Source organism: Hippoglossus stenolepis, chromosome 2 (genome assembly GCF_022539355.2).
Source record: "Hippoglossus stenolepis isolate QCI-W04-F060 chromosome 2, HSTE1.2, whole genome shotgun sequence".
In the NCBI taxonomy this organism is placed as follows: Eukaryota; Metazoa; Chordata; class Actinopteri; order Pleuronectiformes; family Pleuronectidae; genus Hippoglossus; species Hippoglossus stenolepis.
The window spans coordinates 3,717,083-3,740,920 of record NC_061484.1 but is presented as its reverse complement, the minus strand read 5'-3'; the positions used below and the strand labels follow the sequence as shown (position 1 = coordinate 3,740,920).

At 42.0% G+C, this 23,838-nt stretch overlaps 1 protein-coding gene across 26 annotated transcripts in view; it reads right to left on the bottom strand.

Annotated features, from left to right (window-relative positions):
* rims1b (regulating synaptic membrane exocytosis 1b) overlaps window positions 1–23,838 on the bottom strand; it is a 71,929-nt gene that overhangs the window by 28,280 nt on the left and 19,811 nt on the right. For 21 of the 26 annotated variants that reach the window (XM_047344334.1, XM_035183176.2, XM_047344277.1 and 18 more), the window contains exons 2-5: window positions 21,935–22,148; window positions 18,097–18,108; window positions 8,197–8,495; window positions 6,715–7,604 (exon numbers count right to left, since the gene is read on the bottom strand). In XM_047344334.1, the coding sequence (XP_047200290.1) occupies window positions 6,715–7,604; window positions 8,197–8,495; window positions 18,097–18,108; window positions 21,935–22,148 (1,415 nt within the window). Of the gene's footprint in view, window positions 1–6,714; window positions 7,605–8,196; window positions 8,496–9,298; window positions 9,750–18,096; window positions 18,109–21,934; window positions 22,149–23,838 lie in introns of those variants that run through there. The other 5 variants (XM_035183184.2, XM_047344303.1, XM_047344340.1 and 2 more) reach the window with 2 other exon arrangements.

The following is a 23,838-nucleotide window of genomic DNA, read 5'->3' as shown; positions in this document are numbered from 1 at the left end:
GAATGGTGGGCAATGGTATCAGGGTCTCACATGACCCCAACCATCCATCGAATCATTAACTTCTGTTACATGTCCCATGCGTAAGTCATTATACATCCTTCAACCTTTGATAAACATGGTAGCATCCTGCAACTGGATGGGTAACCTACAAAAAAGTAGTGTAATGGGTAAAAATATATTCCTATGAATTCACAGGTAAAACCTCTCAGTTTCTTTGCTACTTGTAAAAGGTGCCACAATGTATTTACTTCTGATAGCTGCAAGCTAGGCACGTTGTCACCGAGGAAACACAGGTACTGCAACAATTTACAGGAGGACAAGGAGGACAAGGAGACCATGTCTCATTTGATGTGACGGACTGTGTGTAACGTGTGTTTAATCACAGGTGATGGGTTTGGTACCATGTCATATGTTAATGAGTGTGACTTGGAAATAATTCCAGGTAACGGAGCTTTGTGGATGTGGGCGGGTGCAGGTCTGCAATAATGGACCTGTGCAGTACTCTGACACTGGTATGGTGTGTCCAGCTACTGCCGGCAAAGACCGTGAACCATCTCTACACTGTCAAATGGATTGAAACACAAAAAAGACTAAAACTCAGTGTCAGCAGCTTAACTGGATGTTGAGGTTCAGGATCATTCAGCTACTAAGAAAAACAGCTATGCTGCTTCTACCACTGTTGGCTCATGAGAAAACGAAATAGTAGCAGTGAAAACACATTTTTATATCCCTCAGTAATAGGTGGAAGAACTATAACATATATGTAATATGTAGTATTTTATTATATAGGGCATAGATGAGAGGATGTTGTAGTTGCAGTGCAGTATGCCAACCACAAGAGAGTTGATGAAATCCCACGAGTTCCTTGTTTTGAAAATGTATGTTGTAATGTATACTGCATGTTAAGTGGAAGGGGAAAAGAGCCATATAGATACAAAAGTTGAAAAAGTAAGTGCAGCAGAAAGAAATGTAACTGTCACTCATGAAGCACATCTCAAAAAATCCATTCATAATCAAACTGATTCTCTGTGTTCCAAGTTGGCCAGTACAGAACTCAATGCCAGAGCCAGGCCACTATCAGAGCATCCCAGCTATCATTAACACTGACAGATGGTCGGGGAGAGCAGAGGAGCTAACTGGCCCAGCATCACACCACTGGTCCACCACAGGAATAAAACAGCGACAGGATGACATCAGGAGGGGACTGAAAAGATCTCAGGGGACTGAAGATGAAGACTGAAGAAAAAGGGAGCAGGGTGAGAGTAAATAGAATTGCATGCTGTATTAATAATTGTAGTAATATTCGGGAGGGGTAAAGTAGAAAACGACTGCTCTCACAGGTTAGCCAGTGAGTTCATGTGTACAGGGGATAGTGAAAATCAGTCTAAACAGACACGACTTCTCCAGCGCTGCTAATCTGAACATCCACTGAAAATGCTAGAGAGGATAAATGCTGACTCAGCAGTTTAAAGTGCTGAGTGGAGCGTTTGGGTTTTGGAGGATGAACACGCTGGACAGATTACACAATGTGAGCTGCTCTTCTAACTGATGCTACATCAGAGCATCACCTCTCTGCAGGTATTAACGTATTATTGTTCTTCATAAGCTTTGAGTGTGTGTGTGTGTGTGTGTGTGTGTGTGTGTGTGTGTGTGTGTGTGTGTGTGTGTGTGTGTGTGTGTGTGTGTGTGTGTGTGTGCGTGTGTGTGTGTGTGTGTGTGTGTATGTGTGCTCCTCTCCCACTCCATCTGCTATTTCAGTCCCAAAAAGTGAACAAGGCTCTTGGGTCATGTGTACATAGTTCTTTAGATCACAGGACCCTAAATCACAAACCTGTGTTAACTACCTCCACCACACAGCCTTAAAACACTTTGTTAATAAAAACATGGATTTCTGTGCATCTTTAGGCCCAATCCAATTTCACCCCTTGGCCCTACCCCTACCCCTTGTTTTTCGAGGGTTATCTTGCCCCTCGAAATGGAGTCACAAAGGTTAGTGGTTTAAATCTTCCCCTACGAATTGGGACAGCCCTTCAAGAAGCCGTTACGTCAGTAGTCGTTGCCAAAACCTGACATGTCATCAGTAGTCCTCGATGTAAACAGACACGACAAAAAGTTTTGCAGGGATGTCATTGTAATAACATTGTTGAGATCTTAAATAAACGAAGGCTATTGTTTGCAGTTACTAAAGTGACAAACCTATAATATCCAAATAACATCTGTGCTAATGCAGGTGAATCAATGACATTTGAAATTGAAAAGCTTGGATGCTCTGCATTACTTCACGAATCAAAAGCACACAGCTTCAGTTTGCTAGCAGTGTTCAGGAGGAACCCCTGCCAGGATGCTTTGTTATAAGAGGAGCAGTTAAGTTCAGTAACATCGCTGCTAAACGCGGGTTCAATCAAGTGCATTGTGTGTGAGGAGGTACGATAATCACAATCATTATCGTACTTTTTAAATCCTTATTAAACGAGAAAATACTACATTTGTGTGTCTCTCTCCCAGCTTGCTGGTGATTCGCACGGCATTCTGGGTACCCCTAGGTTCTAAGTACGGGTCTGAAAAATCTTAGTTTCAAGGGGTTTCAAAGCCCCACGCCTTGGCTCTGCCCCTCAGTCCCAACAGGTATTGGGACAGCCTACCCCTACACGTGAACGCGCAAAACCAAGGGGAAGGGCCAAGGGGTGAAATGGGATTGGGCCTTAGTGTCATTTCAGGGAAGGCCCTGCTTATTTCATACCTCAGTCCCGCCTGAGGACCAGCGGTGACCAGGCCTATTCTGTCAGGACTCCAACTCTTTGGAACAATCTCCCTGAGAATCGTCTTGGCAATCTTTTTATCCTCTTTTAAATCTCTCCTAATTCTGATCTTACAGACTATTTTTATCATCTATTGTTGTGTGATGATCAAATTTCATTTCACTCTTTCCTAATGTTTGCTGTCAATTTTTTACTTGTAAAGCACCTTGTAACTGTTTTGTAAAAGCACTGCATAAATACGGTTTAGTAGTAGTAGTAGTATAATAATAATTAGAAATAATAACTAATATTTGTATGTGCATAACACATTAATTCACTCACTCAATTCAAACCAGATTTGTTATTTACTGTATGCTAGCTAACTATGCTAAATATCTATATATACTAATATATATTTTGATAAGCTCTGATAAGCTGACCTGCTTGAACATGTCACTGAGCGGAAGGCAGTAATTCTGACGAGCAGGTAAATGTTTGTGATTGTTATTGCTCTCACTTTTGCCTCTCAGGTTTACACACAGGCTACCTAACTGGTGAAGCTTGTTTCTGAATTAAGCCTGAATAATAACACCGGTTAAATATTTATACAGAAAACAACAGCTTGATTTTATACTTCACTTTTGCACCAATGAACCGATTCTCCAATAAGTCAAAAGGCCACGTTACAATATCCTGACGAGACATACAGGGTTATATTTGAGGAGTTTTATCAGATGTAAAAAGACATGGTGTGCATTCTCTGTATTTCTATAGCACTTTTCTAGTCTTGATGATCACTCAAAGCGCTTCACTGAACAGTTTTGCCACTTTCTCGATCACACACACTTAAATCACACACTAGTGACACAGCCATCAGGGGCAATTTGGGTTTCAGTATCTTGACAAAGGACAATTCAGCGTGCAGAATGGGGGAGACTGGGATCGAACCGCCGAACCTCTAGAAAGAGGACGACCACTCTACCTCAGCTGCTCTCTCTCTCTCTCTCTCTCACACACACGCATTCACGCACACACACACACACACACACACACACACACACACACACTCACATGTCACCCCACTAGCAGATTTCCTCTTCCATTTCCTCAGCACCATCTTGCTCGTCCTCTAAACACCAACAAGTAACCATTTTTTTTTATTCACTACCTGCTTCCATTTGACTTCAAACGCAGTTAAGTTGCTGTGTCATTCAAGCTTCAGTCTGGCATAAACTGCACTGGTACATTTTTGATAAAATTTGCTTAGCAGATTGGGGAACCACGGTGTATTATTAGCATATATAATCAAAATGCATAAATATTACACAGCAGCATCCTCTTATACAGCATGTCTGTTGTGTGATAAGGTTTAGACTAGATGTTTGTGCTCTGCATTAATCGATGAGAAAACTTCATTATGTTAAATAAAGTCAGACTTTTACATTACTTGGTCTTCTTTGTGAAAATGAAACGTCACTGTATGGATTGTTTTATTTACTCCAATTGTAATTACCTTATGATAATCACTATAAGGGAGTGGAGCCACTAAGTCAACCACCAAATCCAGTCCTTATCTCTGAAATCCCATCTATCTGGTTTATAGCTTCAAACTAATAAAGCACTATGTTTAGCTGCACTAGGAGGAGAAATAATTGGCTTGCTGCCAAATTTTCACTCTTTTTGATAGCAGTGTTGTCTACCGCCTAAATGTCAGTATAATGTCGATTCCTGCTTTTCAACCCAGCGCAGCAGCAGTTTATCCGTGGGCTTAAACACAGTCCAACATTGTGTTGAAAATAAACAGGGAGAAACAATGTGACAATGTAAATGCCACAAAAGTTGTATGAACACACTCTACACTACCTGCTCAGCACCAAACAGCAGATTCGAGCAGGTAGTGTAAAGTGTGTTCATACAACTTTTGTGGTGAATGTTGAAATTGCTGTGAATCTGCTAGATGAGTAAATAAGCAACTGTTTAATAACTAGTTCCTAATATCAATGAAAAGGTGATTAGAAGTCAATAGCCAAGTGTTCATCTGATCAGGACACATTTGAAACATATATCAGAGAAACTACTAAATAATGTATTTTCTACTATTAATAAACAAATATCAGGTGTTGGCCCCATTGTCACAAACAATTTGCCTAAATTCTCCAATAGTGCAGAGCAATTAAACAATAATCAGTATGACTGCGATTACAATTTCTTCAATAACAAAATCACAGGACGTCCAGTTTATTTTTTTAAAGTTGAAACCACCGGCTCCTGCAAGATTTGTGTTGGCAAAACAGGAGGGGGTCAGAATAAAGATGTGACTAGTAAAAAATTTAAACAACAAACTAAACAGTAATTTACAAATATAACAAAGTAGCAAAAATCCAACATAAATCAATATAATGCTTATGTATTGTGCAAACACCGTGGGAGGTGTCACACGTATAATTTGTTTTGAATTTGCCTCAGACTCAAAGAAAATATAGATACCTATGTAAATTTTCATGTTGTTCCATATATCAATTGGAGGAAGCTTACCGAGTAACAGGCTATTATACTTTATGGAACACTTTATTATGAGGCACTTAAACCGCAGACACATAACATGAGGTCACTTATCCCATCTCATAAACCTGTAACACAGACTGTGACACCAAAGCCTGCCAATAAAACAGAAAAATAACATATTGACCCTACGAAACCATCTGACTTGATCTAATGTATCTATGTGACAAAACATACAATACATGATCCTGCAAAACGTGCCACACGCCACAGATGAGGGTAAAGAGAGACATCCTGTTTTGAGTTCCAGCTAGCTAAAGAGTGTTTAAAACAGCTAATAATCCCAATCCACACCATCTACCCATTACCAGTCCCTGGGTTATAGTAATCTGGATTAAAACATCTGGAACCGGCCCTTCTGTGACCAGTGAGAGAGATAAGCTGTCAGAGCACAGCTATCTCTGCCTCTTGAACTCAAACACTCTCACGTGGCTTTCTTTATTGCGGCCTAGCATCGCAATGAGCTGCAAAAACACACAGGTACCAAAGCCATCACCAGCATCTGAGCAGCATGCAACCACAAGCAGGCTTGGTTTTTAGCTGGTGGTCCATTGGTGGTTGGCTGGTTGCAGCTGGCTGTTTGTGAAGCATTACATAGCAAGCGAGCCACTGACCTAATTCCACAAATCTGCTGGCCTAAATCACAGGGACTCTCCAAATATATGAGCGCTGTCCTGAGAGCAGCAGGGTTTAGCCACAGCACAGAGGTGTAGATGACACACAGGGATAGTAATGCACTGTGGGATGGGAGAGTGCTTCATCCTGTCACTTATCCTATAGTTTTACTGTCCGAAATTAGCATGTGTTGGTATTATAATAATATTATGAGCCAAAATGTCCCTCTCTTTTTTTTTTGCACATTGTCATAACTCTACTACCAAGTCTATTTTAGGAGGATACAACCATTAAGCTTGGGAAAATGGAGAGCAGCTTCAGCTTCAGCAGGCTTCCTTCCTGGACCTAATTGTGTAAGGATTATTTAATTCCTTATTTAATTTCATCTGCTATTTCCAGATGAAATATGTGTTTTAAATATATTCAGGATCTTTATATTTCTTAAGAGTATTAACTATTACCTATTGATGCTGTGGTTCTAATCCAGCTCACACTACACTGAGTATATCGAGGTGATACAGTCTGAAAATGCTCGTGACAATGATGAGAATACAACTAATATAGACTGATTATGGCCCTTTATGATTCCTACACAGAATGAGAATCATGTGCAGATTAGGGATGGACATGTGAGGTAGGTGAGAACTACAGCAGCTCAAAACCATCTTTTGGTGATAAAATCAGCTTAAACAAATAAATCTAAGGAACTGTGACAAATAGCAAACAATGCAAGGTGTGTAAGTTGGGATCGTTAGATAGTTTCGGAAACTCGTACAGTGAACACATCTGTCTAACTGACCTTTCTCACTGACGCTCTCCATGTCCACGTCCTCACAGCTGGTGTACTCAGGCGTGGAGCCGCCCTCCTCCTCTGAGCTGCTGATGGACATCTGCCGCTTGTTGACTCCACGTTTGCTCTTGTATGAACGTGGAGGGGGTGGCCGCAAAGATTCAGACTGGTCCGAGCTCTGGGAGTCCTTCCTCAACAGGTTATCCCCACCTTTGTCCCTTGGTGTCCGTATTGTACCCGGTTCTAGACGGCCCTTGTTCAGACCCCAGTCTGGAGGCACCGGTCCCCCAGGTTGGGGCCCTGATTTCAATCCGCCTCCAGCAGGTGGAGGCCCCCCTCCAACCCCCACGGTCCTATCCACAGAGTAGGCTCGGTGGTTCTCCAGGACCTTGCGGTCTCCTTCCCCACCCCCACCCCTCCTGGACAGACGGTTTTCAGGCACCTCACATGCGCTGCCTCCTCCTTCACCAGGTCCCAATCCAACTTCGTTGATTGCTAGATCACTGTGTCGTCGTTCATGCCGTACTTTGGACACCTTAGCATGCATGCGCATTTCCTGCTCCTCCTTCTGCGGTTTCACTGGGTATCGGGCCAGATTGGGGTCACTGCGATAACGATTCTGGAACTCCTCCTCACGTCGCTGCCGCTCCCTCTGCTCTTCATCCTCTGGGCGTCTCCGGTGTGTTTCTAAACGACCCAAGTTCCCCTCTCCATCCTCGTAGTCCTGAGAATGGATCTTCTCCAGCCTGCGTCCGTCTCCCAGTCTTCTTTCTCCTCTGTCACTGGGAACCCGCTCATCCAAGGATGACTGAGATGACAACTTCCCAGCAGGTCTCCGGCCACTACCACGCCCCATGCCTCCCTTACCATTTTGTTCATGGAGGGAAACTGGCCTTTTCCTGAACGAGAGGATAATTTGTTACACACATGTATCATATAGTCAGAGGCACAGGTGCACCACTTCCATTAGCACAGGTGTGCAAAAGCGGAATTTGTTATATGAATAAAATGCTGAGAAGAGACAGAAATAACTTGCGCTAAGCACATTCCTTTCTATATTTGTAAAACCTTGGCTCAGCCGTTTTTTGTGTGAACAGATTGCACATTCTACTAATCAACTTGAGACGGATGAATTCTTACCTAACTCACCCACCAAATAACAACAAAGGGATTGAATCAAAGACCTCTCAAGACTAAAAATCTGTGACCTAGCTTTTCCACGGGTTAAGCTAGAACAGACACAGATCTATTTTTTTCTTACCCCAGGGATTAAAAAACAACAGCAGCCTCTGCCAATATACCATAAAAATGGGTCCTGAGCCTCAAAGCATTGTAGGCTTTCTTTGTTTAAAAAAATGTAGTTCTCTTTCACCAATTCTTATCATATTAATAAGAAAAAAGGTACAATTTGTTAATGTAAAACATCCTCCAGTGGCAGTATAAAGAACAAGTATATCACAGAAGTTGTATTTGTATCCTTTGATGCCTTACTTTTCTCTGGGTGGTTCACTTTGGGAGCGAGAGTCAGGCATGGTGTCAGCACCCTTGGCAGCAGTGATACCAGCAGGCAGCTGTGTCCCGTCTGGCCCTGTGCTGGTGTTGGTGCTGGAGGGCGGGGCTTGGGACCTGGAGCGGAGTAGCTTCCTGTCCCGTTGGGCCTCACCTCCCGCGGTTGGGTCGTTCAAGGAGCTGCCCAGGCTCCCGGGCCGCACACCTGACCCCGAAAACCATTCTCCTGATTTGGTGAGAATCTCCTGCTGCTTACGGCACAGGTTGCATACCCACATTACCTACAGGGGTTAAAACGACAGGAGGTGTTTGCAAAGAGAATAATAACTGAATGGAGTTAACAAAAGAAGTGGTCAGGCATGCCTGTGACACAAAACTCAGTGGTACAGTCCCACATTTACACAACACAAATCATTTTTACCGAACACCAAGCCGAGAACCAAACAAACGCAGTATGCTGAACTTTTATGAAAGCAGATAAAGCTTCCTCTAAAAGTGGAATTTCACAAATAGATGTCTTTCTACTCACATACAACAATTGCTCATCCTAACAGAAAACTAACAATCCCAAGTTCAACACATTGACTTCATGCTTTTCCCTCTCTGTTACTCCAGCTAATCGAAATTTTAAATGCACTCATACAGTATATACAGATGTGTGCACTCTTAACCATCATCAGTGAACACAACTTAGTGGCTATGGTATGTTTTTTTTATTTTTTTTATTTTTTAACTACAGAAAGACCTTTAAAGGTTGTGTTTTTATGGGCGACTAATAAAAAAGCTGCCATTATGATCATATTGGTGATATAATAAAAACATCTCAATTGCAAGGGCTACCAACATCACAGTGACACAGTAGTTAAAAAAGAGGAAGGAAACATGAACCGAAAATTAAACTGTATGCATATTGGTTTTACCTCAAAGGAGGAATATTAACACTATTCTTGTCAAGGGTTTTCTGTGATTTAACCTGTACAGTTCTATAAAATGCCCCATTACAACTGGGCAATGTTGACATGTTGAGAAGAAATGATAAAATTCTATTCTTCAGCCTCTAAATGTGATAACATCAAATACTCACATGTTGCCATGGCTACTGAATATCACCTCACTTCCACAGAACAACAGGATTTATCTCCGTCCGTATATATAATCCCAGCGGTTTATTTTTCAGCGAGTAAATCCAAAACGAGTCAAAACTCAGTCGTCCCTTGTATTCCACGTCAAAATCTTGACCCAATCTGAAAACAAAACCTCCCTGGGTTACGAGGAAAACCCCAATACATGACTCCGCAGGCGGCCGATGGGATGGACTGTTAGCGGTCAGCTCAGCAGTTAGCAGTTAGCAGTTAGCCTTCAGCGCACCAAAGCACATTCATCATGGCCTGATTGAATCCTAGTTGGCGCATGTCCAGACTAATCTAAAGTAAATCCAGTGCCTGCACGGCCCACAGCTGTCAGGCAGCCGCCCAGCTACACACCGCTCTCTCTCTCTCTCTCTCTGCCTTTCTCCACCTCTTTACCTCAGCTGAGGGGCCACAGATTAGCGGTGGCTAGTAATCCTTTCAGCTCCTCACCATTATTCAACTCATCATCGGCTGACAATACCAGCTCACAACTCCTAACTTCTAACCTGTAGCACGCCCGGACAAGTCTGTCGCCGCTTAAAATGTGATGCTTGTCTATTTGAGGTTAGGGTGCAGGTGCTTGGAGGATCCAAAAGGAAAAGCACCACACAACATACATTGTCGCTCTCTTCAATTGTTATTGTGTTTCTGTTTTGTGGCTTTTGTTGTTGTGTTGTCACTTTTGCAGTTGTGAAGAGGCTTTTTCTTCAGTTTTTTTTGTTAATGTGCTTTCTGTAAGACGTCTTGGCCACCGTACATTTCAGACGGCACACTCCATACTCAAAAAGAATTTCAGTAACAGACACTCATGTCACAGACGAGAACATCCATAACAAGTATTTATATACCTATAGAAAAAGGCTCAGCTCTTTGAGTGGGTTCTGAATCAAACAAGCAGAACCCCCATAGGAAAAAAAGAGTCTCAGTTACAACACAAAACAACAAATAAGGAGCACGCTGGAGTGGTGGAGGTTCTGACATCATACTGCACTGTTTTGATCATCAGAGTAACGGTGGGGAGGTTTCATAATGTCCACGCTGCACACCTGAATGAATATGATAGGATAACATTAATTATACAATATTGAATGAGCCACTCATTGTAAAGCTGCAAAAGACAGGAGCCAATCAACCGATCCAATACGTAACGTCTGACTGTTCTGACTGACCTATAGACTGTATATAAGAGATGGATGACATGACAGTGCCCAAAAAAGCATGTTGATCGCCCCCTGGTGGCTAGCTGCAGTCAAAAACCCCCACCTTTTTTCTCAAAAAATACTTGCTATTGGTTGAGCATGTGTCGGCGGGACCTCGTTTCATTTGTGAATAGTGAGAGGATGTGGAAAGGCATCCTCCATCTTTTTATGCAGTCTATGATGCTTCACTGAGTAGGGCTGGTATTAAACTTCAGTATTCTATTAATGCCAACAGAAATGTGTTGGATCAAAGTGTCAAAGCTGCCAAGCACCAAGTTTTTGTACAGCTATACTTCTTTTTCACAAAAATTTGCAGGAATGCTCATTCAAAAAGGTGATTAACTATTTTCCCATTGCCAGGAGAGGAATTTGAATCAGTTTTTTGTCACGATGAGTCATGTTCGATGTCACCAGAAACTGAGGTGCATCTTGCCCGATACAAAAATAAAATAAAATGCTGTTGCAAGTTGTTCCCAAGATGAAAATCAATCAAAAAAACAAATAAACATACTAAAACTAAAGAATTATTCTATTTAAGGACACACTGTAATACATTCAGGTAACTTTGCATTACCCAAACCCTGGGTTCAACAGATTTATTGCAATGGGCTCCAACTACAGTTAGTTTGGTTTGCTTGTCACAGCCAACGAGGAGGAGTAAATGCTCTAATCCACAAACTTAATCCACGAGTGAGAGCATCATATACTGTAGAAGAAAACACATCCGGCTGTTCAAGCCCAGTGTGATCTCAAAGCAAGAGACAAAAAGATCTCATTTTCTAATGGCACGCCTTACTTGTAATTTGCTTTAAAGCCCACATTGCAGAGGGGGAGGGTAGTAAACAATAAATGGTTGTAGAACACATGGGCACACACACATATTCACACACACACGCATGCACACAAAGCATATAATACATATAATCCTTTACTGGATGATTGTGTGCTGTGTTCCTGGATAGCCTGAAAGATAGTGTGGGAATTAATTGTGTGTGAACCAAGTGTGTGTGTTTGTGTACATATGATGCAGAAGCATCACCCAATAGTGTGTGTGTGTGTGTGTGTGTGTGTGTGTGTGTGTGTGTGTGTGTGTGTGTGTGTGTGTGTGTGTGTGTGTGTGTGTGTGTGTGTGTGTGTGTGTGTGTGTGTGTGTGCGCTGCTGGACCAGCCGGAGCATGATGCCAGATTCTCAGCAATGCCGACCAATCAGCTCCTTCCGTCCAGGGGCGGCCCGCTTTAGTGTCACCTCGAGTTCATCTCGCTGCCTCACTGCGTGTTGTGGTGCGAGATGTGCCGTGAGAATGTGTTTGTATGTGTGGAGATATGGGTACGCTATGTAGGACATTTTTAAAATGTTCTTGCCTAGAAGAGCGTGGCGTGGGCGACTGCCTGGAGGCAAGATGTGTGTGTGTATGTGTGGAGAATAAGCAGTGCCATTGCTGTCATGTAATAATGTCAACCTCCTTCAGCCTAAAAAATATGCTTCTCCATGGTAACCAAATCACAGAGAGGAGCCAGTGAGGGAAAAAGGGAGAAAGCATGTGGCTGTCTTCCTGTCATTGGCTACCTTTGGGGACCAACTGGGGATAGCTTGTCCAATTTGGGACAAAAGGAGTGTCCCTAAATAGGCAAAGGCAGATTTTTTCAAGTATACTTTTGATGCTTTTTTTGACTTTATTTTGATAAACGCAGTAAAAGAGAGAGAGGAAGCAGGGTGAGAGAGTGAACACGCTGTAAATGGTCCAGCCGACCGAGAGAGGTGTATATGCCCATGTGGTATGCGCCTTTAATACTTGGCTATCAAACGGCCGTTTTTTGGGTCAGTGGTTATGGTTGAGGTTAGGTTAAGGTAAAGGTTACAGTAGGTCACCAGGAAACAAATTTAGGTCTCTGTCCCCATGTGGTCACGTGTGTGTGTGTGTGTGTGTGTGTGTGTGTGTGTGTGTGTGTGTGTGTGTGTGTGTGTGTGTGTGTGTGTGTGAATGTGTGTACCTGTTCATATTGACACACAGGTTTTTCTCTCTTTTCCTCTTCATTTTTTCTTGTTATTTCCTTTCCTTGTTCCCCTCTCCCTCTTCCCTCCTTTCCTCCCCCTTCACTTTGCTTTTCTCTCCTCTCTTTTAATTATTCTCCTTTCCTTGCCCTTTATTTCCTTTTCCATCCTCTGTTCCTTTTCTCTCTTTCTTCTCCTTCCTCCCCTCTCTTTTCCTACACTTCCATTTCTATTTTGCTCTACCCATTTCCTTTCTAATTTCCTCTTATATCTGCTCACCTTCTGGCTCCACTGACACACCTGGCTGACTTTACAAATGAAGACACCACACACCTGTCACTCATACTCCTCTGTCCCCTGGCCTCTTTTCCTTCATCTCCCACCCCCAGCACCGCTCCATCCATCTGCTGACAAAACGGTGAAGGTGAAGGCGTGCGCCACCGCAGCCCTGCCGACCGCAGCGGCATTCAACAGCAGCTCACGGCGAGAGCAGCATTCATTTAAGCCCGAAATGTGTGGACATCAGCTTTTCCTTAAATGGGCAGAATGAATAGGAGCCTTGGGGGTAGAGGAGCAGTGGGGAAGGGGTGGTTGGCTTTCAGTCAGCATGTGCAGTGACCCTACTCTCAACACACACACACACACCTCGACAGATTGACATATGAGGCAGCGCTGGGTGTAAACTGCTATCGTTCAGGGAATGGTAAATCCTGAATGGTGGGATGAAAGACGGCCGCAAAAAGGCATAATGCTCCATTTCCCCTAATACGGTAGTAGATCAACCCTGCAAGCAGACCATATGCATTCAGTGGTGAGGGCGGCTGAAAGAAAAGCAGAGCTGTAGTGGCTTTAAATCCACGCGGCTTTTACATTTCTGATGTCAATATCATGGAGAAGACTCTTCCCTATCTGCTTCCCCTTCGCTATTGCTCTCCACTCTTGAAGCAATTTATTCAAGCCTCAGAAGCTAATAATTATGTTCATGATAATATAAATGTGATTGAAATGTTTATTTTTGTTGGAAAATAACTCAGAAGTAGCACCATCAGTTGTTCACCTTAGAACAAGCTGCTAGTTCAGCAACAAGTCTGCTTGGTGTCGCGTTCGGTGTGGAGGGGAGGAAGGGGGGGTGCTGGTGGTGGAGGTGGTGGAGGTGGGGAGGGGCGGTGGGTTCGGAGGCTGGACTGGTACCGGCTGGGTGGGGCTGAGAGACAAGTGCGATCCCATATGACTCATACGGGGGAGGAAGTACGAACGCGACGTTTCGATAACATATTTCTTCGAATGGACTGAGTGAAAAAGTCGGCGGAGTGACTGTTGTCATACTTTGAGGGTCCATACTGACCCCTACAAGTCATTACGGATAGTTAAGTCCCAGAAAATGTATTTTACACAATATGGGCCCTTCAAAACAGTAATGCAATACTTGCAAACAAGCCAAAACTTAATCTGAAGATAAAACTGTGAAGGAGCAAACCAGAAACATCTCATTCCTCAGGAAACCACACCATCACAATATGTAGGGTTTGTCTAAACAAGCTTAGAGTCTAAGCAATTATTTTAGTGTTTACTGTATAATTGTGTAGTGCATTCCCCATATTATATTCTTTTTTAATATGCCTCATTTCACCATTGAAATTGTTACATAAAATGTTAATTGCACAAGTACAAACATATTTTAAGTTCACACAGAGTATGTCTGGAAAACAAAGGTTTGAATTGAAGAGAGAGAGAGAGAGAGAGAGAGAGAGAGAGAGAGAGAGAGAGAGAGAGAGAGAGTGTGTGTGTGTGTATATGTGCTGTGTGTTTGTGTGTGTGTGTATGAGTAGAGCGGAGTGTAGTAGGAGGAGCAGAGAGCAGTGGGTTAGTCATCTATTACTGAGGAACATGATTGAAATTATGCAGTGCATCCTCCCTTCCAGTAAGAAGTGCAGTGTCAGCTTGATGCAGTGAGCGAGCGAGACTCTGTGTGCGACTGTCTCAGTGTGAATCTGGGCATGTGTGTGTGTGTGTGTGTGTGTGTGTGTGTGTGTGTGTGTGTGTGTGTGTGTGTGTGTGTGTGTGTGTGTGTGTGTGTGAGCGTCAGTGGTAGATAGTGGGCCACACAGGGGCCATATACTTACAAATAAATATAAGAGCTGAAGTCATGTGCTGAATAATTCATGAGAGAATAATACTCTGTGTTTTACCCTGCCAATAACACAAGGCATCGATTCGGCCCAGATTATCATACAAAATCCTTAATTTGGTATAAATTACCATTAATATTGGCACAGGAGAACGAGATCACCGTGCTTCCTATGGGCTTGACTTAAATTGAGTGATTACGGTATATTCAGTACTTGTGTACATTTGTTTGTGTGTGTGTGTGTGTGTGTGTGTGTGTGTGTGTGTGTGTGTGTGTGTGTGTGTGTGTGTGTGTGTGTGTGTGTGTGTGTGTTAGTGTGTGTTCGGTGCCAGCGCCAGTCTGCACTCCACTAGGAGGCAGTGCTCCTCTACAAAGGAGAAAAATCGGTGAGTGGTTGGTTCAGTTTCTGGAGGCCATCTGGAGCTGACATTAAGCAGACATAGACAAGCACTCAGCCATTAACAAGCTATAACACCAGTATAAGAGAAATAGCAGGGCAAGTTGACACAGGGCTTTGAAATACACATCAGCTCCTGCACAAACTTCAGGTATAGCTTAGCCTTTCTGGCACATACTGAAATTAATTTAAACTTGAAACTGTTGGTATTTAATGAGGTATTTTGTTTTGTGTTTTTGTCAAATAAGTGACCATTAGATCCAGACAATGAAAATATCCACCACTAACTTCACCATCTTGAGATTAGCGGGGGGGCTGGAGCCAATCCCAGCAGACATGGACGAGAGGTAGGGTACACCCAGGACAGGAAATTTAATGGCTTTACACGTACAATATGTTTCTTCTGCCACTTGAGGTCTCTCAATAAAAACAATAACAAAAGATCTAATTTGATAACATCATGGAGCAGCTTGGGATCATGGGAGTTGTTGTCTTCACCACCATTGCTCATGAAAATCAACGCAACTCAGGCCAAATCACGTCCACAGATGAAGGAATGTATTAAAGTTTTATTCATGTTACACATCAAACGGCAATGACTAAACATGATCCAGTGATCCATCATGATTGACCAATACGAACAGTAGATGAAACGGCAGCTCACTGGCTAACTTGCTAACAGTGTCTTTTTCCTTTATCATATTTTGTTTGCCCCGGAAGGGAGAGCAGAACCTGGCAAAACCACAGGTAAAGCGAATAATGGCACAAATGAAAGACTACAATAATGAAATGTCTGATTTCTCTGGATTTGAACACTGTTGGAAACATTTAGGATCATTTAAGTACACAAGTCAACAAAATATAAAACAAAGGTCTATTTGTTTTAATGAAGAATTATTACTTTGATCTTTAAGAGCAAGCATAACTCATATGAACTCTATTAGGGCCTAAAGAACCTATTCTCTCCATGATTCCTTTTTCTTTTAAGGCAAGAAACCACGCACAGCACCACCAGTAAAACGATGACTGCTTGTGCTACAACAACATGAACCGACATTTGCCAACCCCTCCCTTCATGATAGCGTGACAGCTATGCCATAGTTAAAACTTAGCGGACAGCTTCTGCTAGTAGATTTCATCAGCTATAGAAAGTTAGGTATGATCAACCTAAAATGTGCTTGATGAGTTGTCACCTGGGTTTCCATCCAGCTATTTTGAATGCATATTTTTAAAAACAAATTTTTAAAATGTTTTCTCAGTTCAGGCAGACAAAAATGTCTTTATGCGTGGACCAATGAGGAGGCTGCAATGGAATTAATACAAGATACAAACATTTGCTCTCCGTCACCAAACTTTCCAATATATCCATTTATTACACTATTTCTTTTTTGGAGCTTTGATGGTTTGACTTATTTAATAACACCATTTCATTGCCCCCTCTTCTTCTGCAGTGGTGTAATGGCACCTGACTGGACAATTAGCGCCATCTGCTGCCTATCTCATTGAACCAATTCCTAATTGTTGCATAATAGTAGTGGATGGAAACGCGCATAAATTTGCATGTAGTTCTGCCGCTTTTTTAAAACGTGGTTAAAATTTGCGGATCATTTGAAAGGAAACCCGGCTAATGTTCCTACTGACTCTTTTAAAAGGAGAAAACGGATCATCCTTAAGGCAGAAGCTTGAACAGTAACTTTTGATATCCCAAGGGAAAGACCTTTAGGACATTCACTAATCTTGAGTTGATGGAGCGTAAACCCAAAACCAGTAAAATGCCCATCAGAGATACTAACTCTGATAGCATTCAGGGTTGTCAATCCTTTCTACTCTGACACTTCTGCCTTACCTGGGAGCATTTATAAAGTAACACATACTCAGTGAATCCTGGGCAACGGGCTGTGCAACATCCCAAACTAAAGCTCCCTCACATTCCCTTCACCATCTCTTTGACAGGGCGCAGCAGTAACAACACGTTTGCAGTGGGGGGAAGTGGTAAGTGGACAAAGTGGAACATATACAGTACCTGGGCCCCTCCCATCTCCCTATGGCAAGGCTGGTCTGGTCTCAAACACACAGGCAGGGAAAGCATGCACAGGCATTGTGCATTCATAATGCATTCAGATAAAATGTTTGTAGGGTAGAGTGCTTTCTTATAAGCATGCCAGCTGAAATGCCAATCTATCATCATTGTTTTTGCCAAGGTTTTATCACATTATATTATATACTGCCCCCTCCCAGCACAGCCATGCCTACAGCCATAGGAAGAAGGGTCAGGATGGGTCAGACAATTCAGACGCCCCTGCAGACAGCCTATGTTACGGCTCATGCTCGCTCTGCCCACTGTGATCAATTTTCAGGGTCTGCATTCATTCTCAGAATTAGAGTAGTGATGCAGGATCACCCTGGGACAGCTTATCCACAAGGATCTGTCACACAGAAAACGGATTGTGGGTCTGAATTCCTGTTCTGATGCTGTGAATGAGCACAGACCCGAGTGTGGAGGGGAGACAATAGTGGTGACCCATGCAGCGAAACTCAGCGAGCCTTACCCTGTCCTTCACTATGAGACACTTTGCAGGGGGAGGAGACAGACAATGGACACAGTTAGACAGGGTTTATGCTGGAGAACAAATCTGCTGAGGACACAATAGATCCAGGTGGCTCCGCCCCACACAGTACAGTCATTTCTCTGAAAAACCATAGTTAACAGAAACTATGAACTATCAGGGACTTCTGCTGTTCAGTTCAGTCAGTAATCCACAAGTGGGTTTGTACACACACTGGCTTCACTCCGATCCAGTAGCTTAGTCTCTTGCAATTGATATTGATGTTTTTTTCCACCCTTTTCTTTCGGCTGTGACATTGCAGGTCTGGCCAACATGAAAGAAAGTAAACATATAGTTTACGTCACCTCTCCGGGGCAGAAGTCGGTGTGTAAGCGGACAATCTCACCTCCAGATTTGAACACGGTCAGCATTTATGTGGCACAAACATCACATTCACAACACAGAGAGAACAAAAAATAAAATGCTAACCACTTTGTCTTCCTTTGATGCATGCAGTCCAGGTAGCAGTGGGAATTGAGAAAAGTGAGGTATGAAGTGGAGCAAGGAAGGAAAGGGAAAAATGAAAGAGCATAAAAGGATATAAGAAACAGGGATGAAGAGAGGGCGAGTTTGTGACAGATTGTGGGAAAAGAGAGGAAAGGAGGATGTGGTGCAAACATTTGTTATTTACATTCTGCAGAACTGATACACATACTTCATATTCAGTGACAGAGTCTGAGGCGGTGGGGACGACAGTATGTGAATGTAAGTGACCACTGACATGTTTGGCTGCAATGACATGCATGACCCAGCTTGGCATGACCTGGGTGTGACTCATGACCTGTGACAACATCAGTATGAATCACAGCTCCTCAACACCAAGAGGAAACTGGGACAGCAAAAGCACTTCTTCTCTGGAACAAAAACCCTTCAACGTCTTTTAATTTTCATATATTCGCGTTTTTCATATATTAGATTTTATATAAGGCAAAACTAAAAAAATCTTTTGAATTATCGTTGAGCTACTTAGCATTTTTTTCATTGAATTCTTCCTTTGATCTCAAGATACTTTAAAGAGGTCGTTGTTTTTATGTAATTCTTAATGTCATCAATACTGTAGATTTATACAACTACAATTTGATGAATGAATTATTCTATCATTTGTAATACACTATAATATGTCCATTTCCACCATGTTAGGCAAGGGGAATGCTCATGGCATAAATCAGTGTTTGGATGGTGTTTAGCCTGTTGCTGTGATGCCTTCTGCAGGGCACAGGGCAGCACTGCACAGCTCTGCCAATAGGAATTGATTAATTATTACAGTAAGCTGCTTACGAGCAAATAAAACTGAATGGCCTCATATTTTTACCCCATATTTTTTATTTTACTGACCCTTACAATGCCATAAATGAAAGTCCCTTCTCAGATAAGATGGGATTTTCAAAGTTTTCTTTATAGATAGGTTTGCAAGACACAAATAGATAATCTGTTTTATGACTAAAAATATAAATTGCCATACATAAAACACACACACATATATACACACATAAATTCACACCCACACACATAGGGTTAACAAATATGTATATGTATACCTTTTATAGAAACTACTACTGGTAGAATAATAACAATGTTTTCTTGTGTGTGTGTCTAATGTAATGCAGATGAACTGACCCTTCAAAGATAAAGGATTTATCTTACACAAGTATTGTGTATTTATTTTATTTTACACAAGGATTCTTGTGTACTACATTACAAAAGTAGTGGTGGCAATCCTCTGTACCAGCTGTATTTTTGCTATTTCAATTGGATACATACATCTGATGAAGCAAGCTGTTGGACACATGCATTTTTGGAGGGTATATTTATCCTCCAATTATTTTACAAAACAAAAGAAAGCCAAACTGCAAAACTGGAGAAAAACAAAGTGATGCTGATCTGGAGTAAATTAGCAAACTGTGAGCAGGAGAGAGGATTTTAAAAAAATCACCAAAACTCCCACTTTCCTAATCCTGTTATTCTGCTTGGCCTACTGGACAACCTAGGACAGAGGCAAGCACCACCAAGACTAAAGGAGCTTCATCACTTCCAAAGCATCCCTACCACACACACACAACAATATACACACACACACTCAAATAAACACATACGGACACACACAACCTTTCACGAATATACACGCATAAAAGAAAATAATGAATGTTCTCTTATCCTTTATGAGGATTTTATAAATCAAATTGTGCCATGATCTGTTTTGGTTAAGTGGTTAAATTAAGTAGTTGCATTTTCACAAATCCTTTTGAAAGCTTAAGCTTTCCATAATAAAACGTGCCTTATTTGAAAAAAGATACTGATTTATGTTATTTTGAATCTTTTGATTCAGCTGAATGTTTAGCTTTATTTGTGTTATTTATAGATCACATTAACTCCATGCTAGTCTCTTGTTTTCCACGTTACAGCCTGCCTCTGTCAACGTAATATTAATGACTTTACCATCAGGGATACTATGTTTATCCCCAGGCCTTTGAGTTCATGTGGTGCCAGTGTGAGTAGAGGTCCAGCTGGGATGGGCGGATACTGAACAGATTGGGGACCAGCAGGCCAAGGGTGTAGTGCCCATGTCCAGGTAACAGAGTCAGGAGGAGGTCCTCTCTCTTGGGTTGGAGGGGAGCCCAGAGAACGTTTGGATGGGAGAGGGCTGGGACTTAAAATAGCTCAAACATGTTTGGTTTATGGGTGGAGGCCAGACTGATCCAATCTGGTAGTCAGGTCTTAGATTCTTCTTAACGGTTTTGATTTGCTGTTATAGTGTGGGTCATTGATGTATAACAGTGTTGCCTGTTGTTTGTAGCGTAAGTGTAGCACTACTCAGTGTCTTTTTTCTTTTTAGCCACTTTGACTTTATTGATTAATTGCTTTATCTAATCTCCAGCAGGTTCTATCGAGTGATATATCACAAGTACAAGTTCGACTAACTTGACACTCATGGTCTTTTGATGATCATTTGAATTTTGATATTTTGGATTCATATTAAACACATGGAAAACACCTCTTTGGTGCCAATAGGCACATTTTTGAATTATTTTTTATTGTGAGCATGTTTGCAAACTGATGTTGTCATTTAGCTTAAAGCACTGCATAAGTTCAGCCTCACAACCGTGGCAGGTCTAGGGTTTTTCCATATCAGGGGCCATAAAAGAGCTATAATTTACACAGAGGGGCCAGAGATGTGTCCAACATCCCTCACAATTCCTAATTCAGTAAGGTGCTCTTTTAAGTCATTCCTTGTTCACTGTTATAGCTCTATAGCTTTGAGCAAATACACACATCATTGAATATGTTTTGAATATTGTTCATTGTTCAAGTACATTGTGTTCTTTAAATAAGCATAGAAAAAAAAAATTCTTAACAAATTGTTATAATTATTATTAGTATGGTTAGTAAGTGACTTGTTTATTAAAAGAACATTTACAAATCACTATAACTTCCCCAGCTACACTGCCACCCTCTTTAAAAAGCAGAATCAGATAAATGTTTAATGGCGAAAGAGTGCAACACTCAATCAAATCAAATACTCACTGCCAATAGGCTTGACTGATGTGTGTCCATATAACTTCAGTATGTCCCAAAACAGTTTCCATTTTTTTGACTAGTGACGTTCGATATTTACATTCGTCAATTGGAATTAGTGAAAGCAATTTTGGTGAAAATATATTATAATACTTGGGTTTGGATCAAATTGAGCAAAGAGATGTTGAAAGAAAATAAGTGGATGATGCTGTTAGAGTTGTTTGAGAAATTGTTTCGCTCCGGTCTTTGCTGTGAAACCAGGTTGGAATGTGATTGTTCTAAATGAGCGATGCCAACTGTTGTCCCTCACAACAACACAAAAAAAATGTCTCTAAGCTGTTTTCAGTATGGTAGTTTTTATGGAAAGGTTTTCACTGGCTTTGTTAGGACATGTTGCTTGAGGGGAGCAGCACTGTCACTGTGGGACATGCATGCTTGATGGCTGCAGTGCAGTCACAGGACACACAAGACAACACAGATGCTGTAACTGGTGTGCTTTCACAATCAAGTGATCTCAAGTGTTTCACTTTATAACCATTCCACAACACTAACCAGCCTCAGACTTAAGAAATGAGCCGATGACTGGTGCCAAGCCATTCTCCCAATACACTTTGGTCTCACCAAAGTGTGACCAGGGAGCAAAAAAGCAGACGTCAACAAACACACAGAAGCGGAAGGACCAACAGTACAACTACAGCCGGAATGAGGTGAGCACACGAGGAAGAAAGAAGATGTCAGAGGTCAAGTTTCTCACATTGTTGGAGCGCAGAGAGACCCGCCCTCCACAGCGAGCACAGAATTTGGTCTGGCAATAGGAGCAGTGGTGACCGCAGCCGTCAGCAAACTTGGTCTTGCGGCAGATTCCGCAGGTGGGCGCATCGTCCTTCGGCTGGGTCTGCTGACGCCGTGTGTCCGCCCCGATGCGACGCACCTCCTGTTTGTAGCTCTCAAACTGCTGGTGCAGTGTTCTAAGAGAGAGGGAAGAGAAAAGTTGAACATTGCCCGTTAGTTGTACATCATGGACTATATGAAATATTAGTAATTTACCTTCTAGCACAGTTCAGATCGTCCTGTATCCACACATTTACAAAAACTAAAACAGAAAAGGACCTGGAGGGATTTCTGAATCAGTGATTCATTTTGTGGACTGAATAAACCGAAACACAGAAACACAAAGCAGTGTAATGCATGTGTGTGTTTGAGAACAACATTTCAGTTGGGGCTAAATAACTGGCAAGTAGAGCACCACTTGAAAGGTGCCTTTCAAAAAAACCATGCACGCAATAAAAAGAAACTTCGGCTCAGTTTTACTTGGTGGCTCACAGCCTTTCCCCTCTGCTTCCTGGGATGTCTATGATGAAAATAGCCCAAGTGTGAATTGAAAATCAGGACATGTGGAAACAGGCACAATGTTGTCTCAACACAACTGTCAAAGGAATACAGCATTAGCATACCATGGCTCTAATATAGGGGACCCAGACAGGCACTTTAATTACCTCGCTGAGTGAGAGAGATAGAGAGGAAGGAGATGGCTTCATTCACAGCCTTTTAGTTAATTTGCCTATTTGTGGAAGTAGACAAACTCTGGTTAATTCTCTGGCAGCACACTGACTTCACAGTCGTGTCTGCAAGTCATTTGCTAAACTGAGACATCTAGACCATGTAGCGCACTGGCATTTATACATTTGCACATTTGCTGAAGTAAAAATGAGTCATTCCCACTGAATCTCTTCACCCTCAAAAGAAAGTTGAGTAAGTGGAAGGCTGGCTATTAGCAGAACATTGAACACCTCGAGAAATCCTGCACAATTCTTAAAATACAAGTGTAACAGAGCAGTTGATTAACTAGAATCTATAATCACATGTTGCATTATCGCAAGGCAACTTTCAACTTAGTCATTTTGTCCAACCAACAACCAAACAATCCAAAAATATTCTGGTTACATTGATCACCTGGCACTGTTGAAAGTAGACATGTCCTCCTGTCTACAGTGCTCAGCTGCCGGCTAGGAAAGAGGTAGAGTACATAACAGCTGATCTGTTGTCAGCAGCTTTTTGTGGTCGAAATAAAACCAAGAGCTGTCCTCCACCCTCACCCATCCAAAGTCCAGGAACGATGTGCCTTCGCAGAATACTGATTTTCAGAGTACTATTCGGAGAAAAGCTCTCTTTTTACAAAAAAAGCCCCCATCAACAAAACTTTACATAAATCCCACAAAATACACAGTTCTACAGTCAATAGAACTATTTCTATTCCAGGGAATGAGTAGACAGAGGTAGTTCTTCTTCACTACAGCCTTTCTAGCTGCCTGTGGCGAGTGCTATGGCGCAGACACAGCAGACTGCCACCAAACACAGTTGGACCAGGGAGGTGACGAGCAGACTGGGACACATCTTGGCCAATCAGCTGACATGGGCAATGGTTGGGACAGTAATTATGTCACAGGAAATGTTGAATGAAATGTGTACTTTCTGTAAAAATACACTGTTAAGGTTACAGAATGAAACTCTACAACACAAAGCCTAAGCATCGTACATGGTTTTCTAAAAAAATTGCTGAAGGTGTGTAAGGAAAGCATGAAAGATAACCTCGTACAAATTAAATACATGGTAATCAGAGTACAGTTTAATTTAAAAATCAAGATTGTATAATTTTTT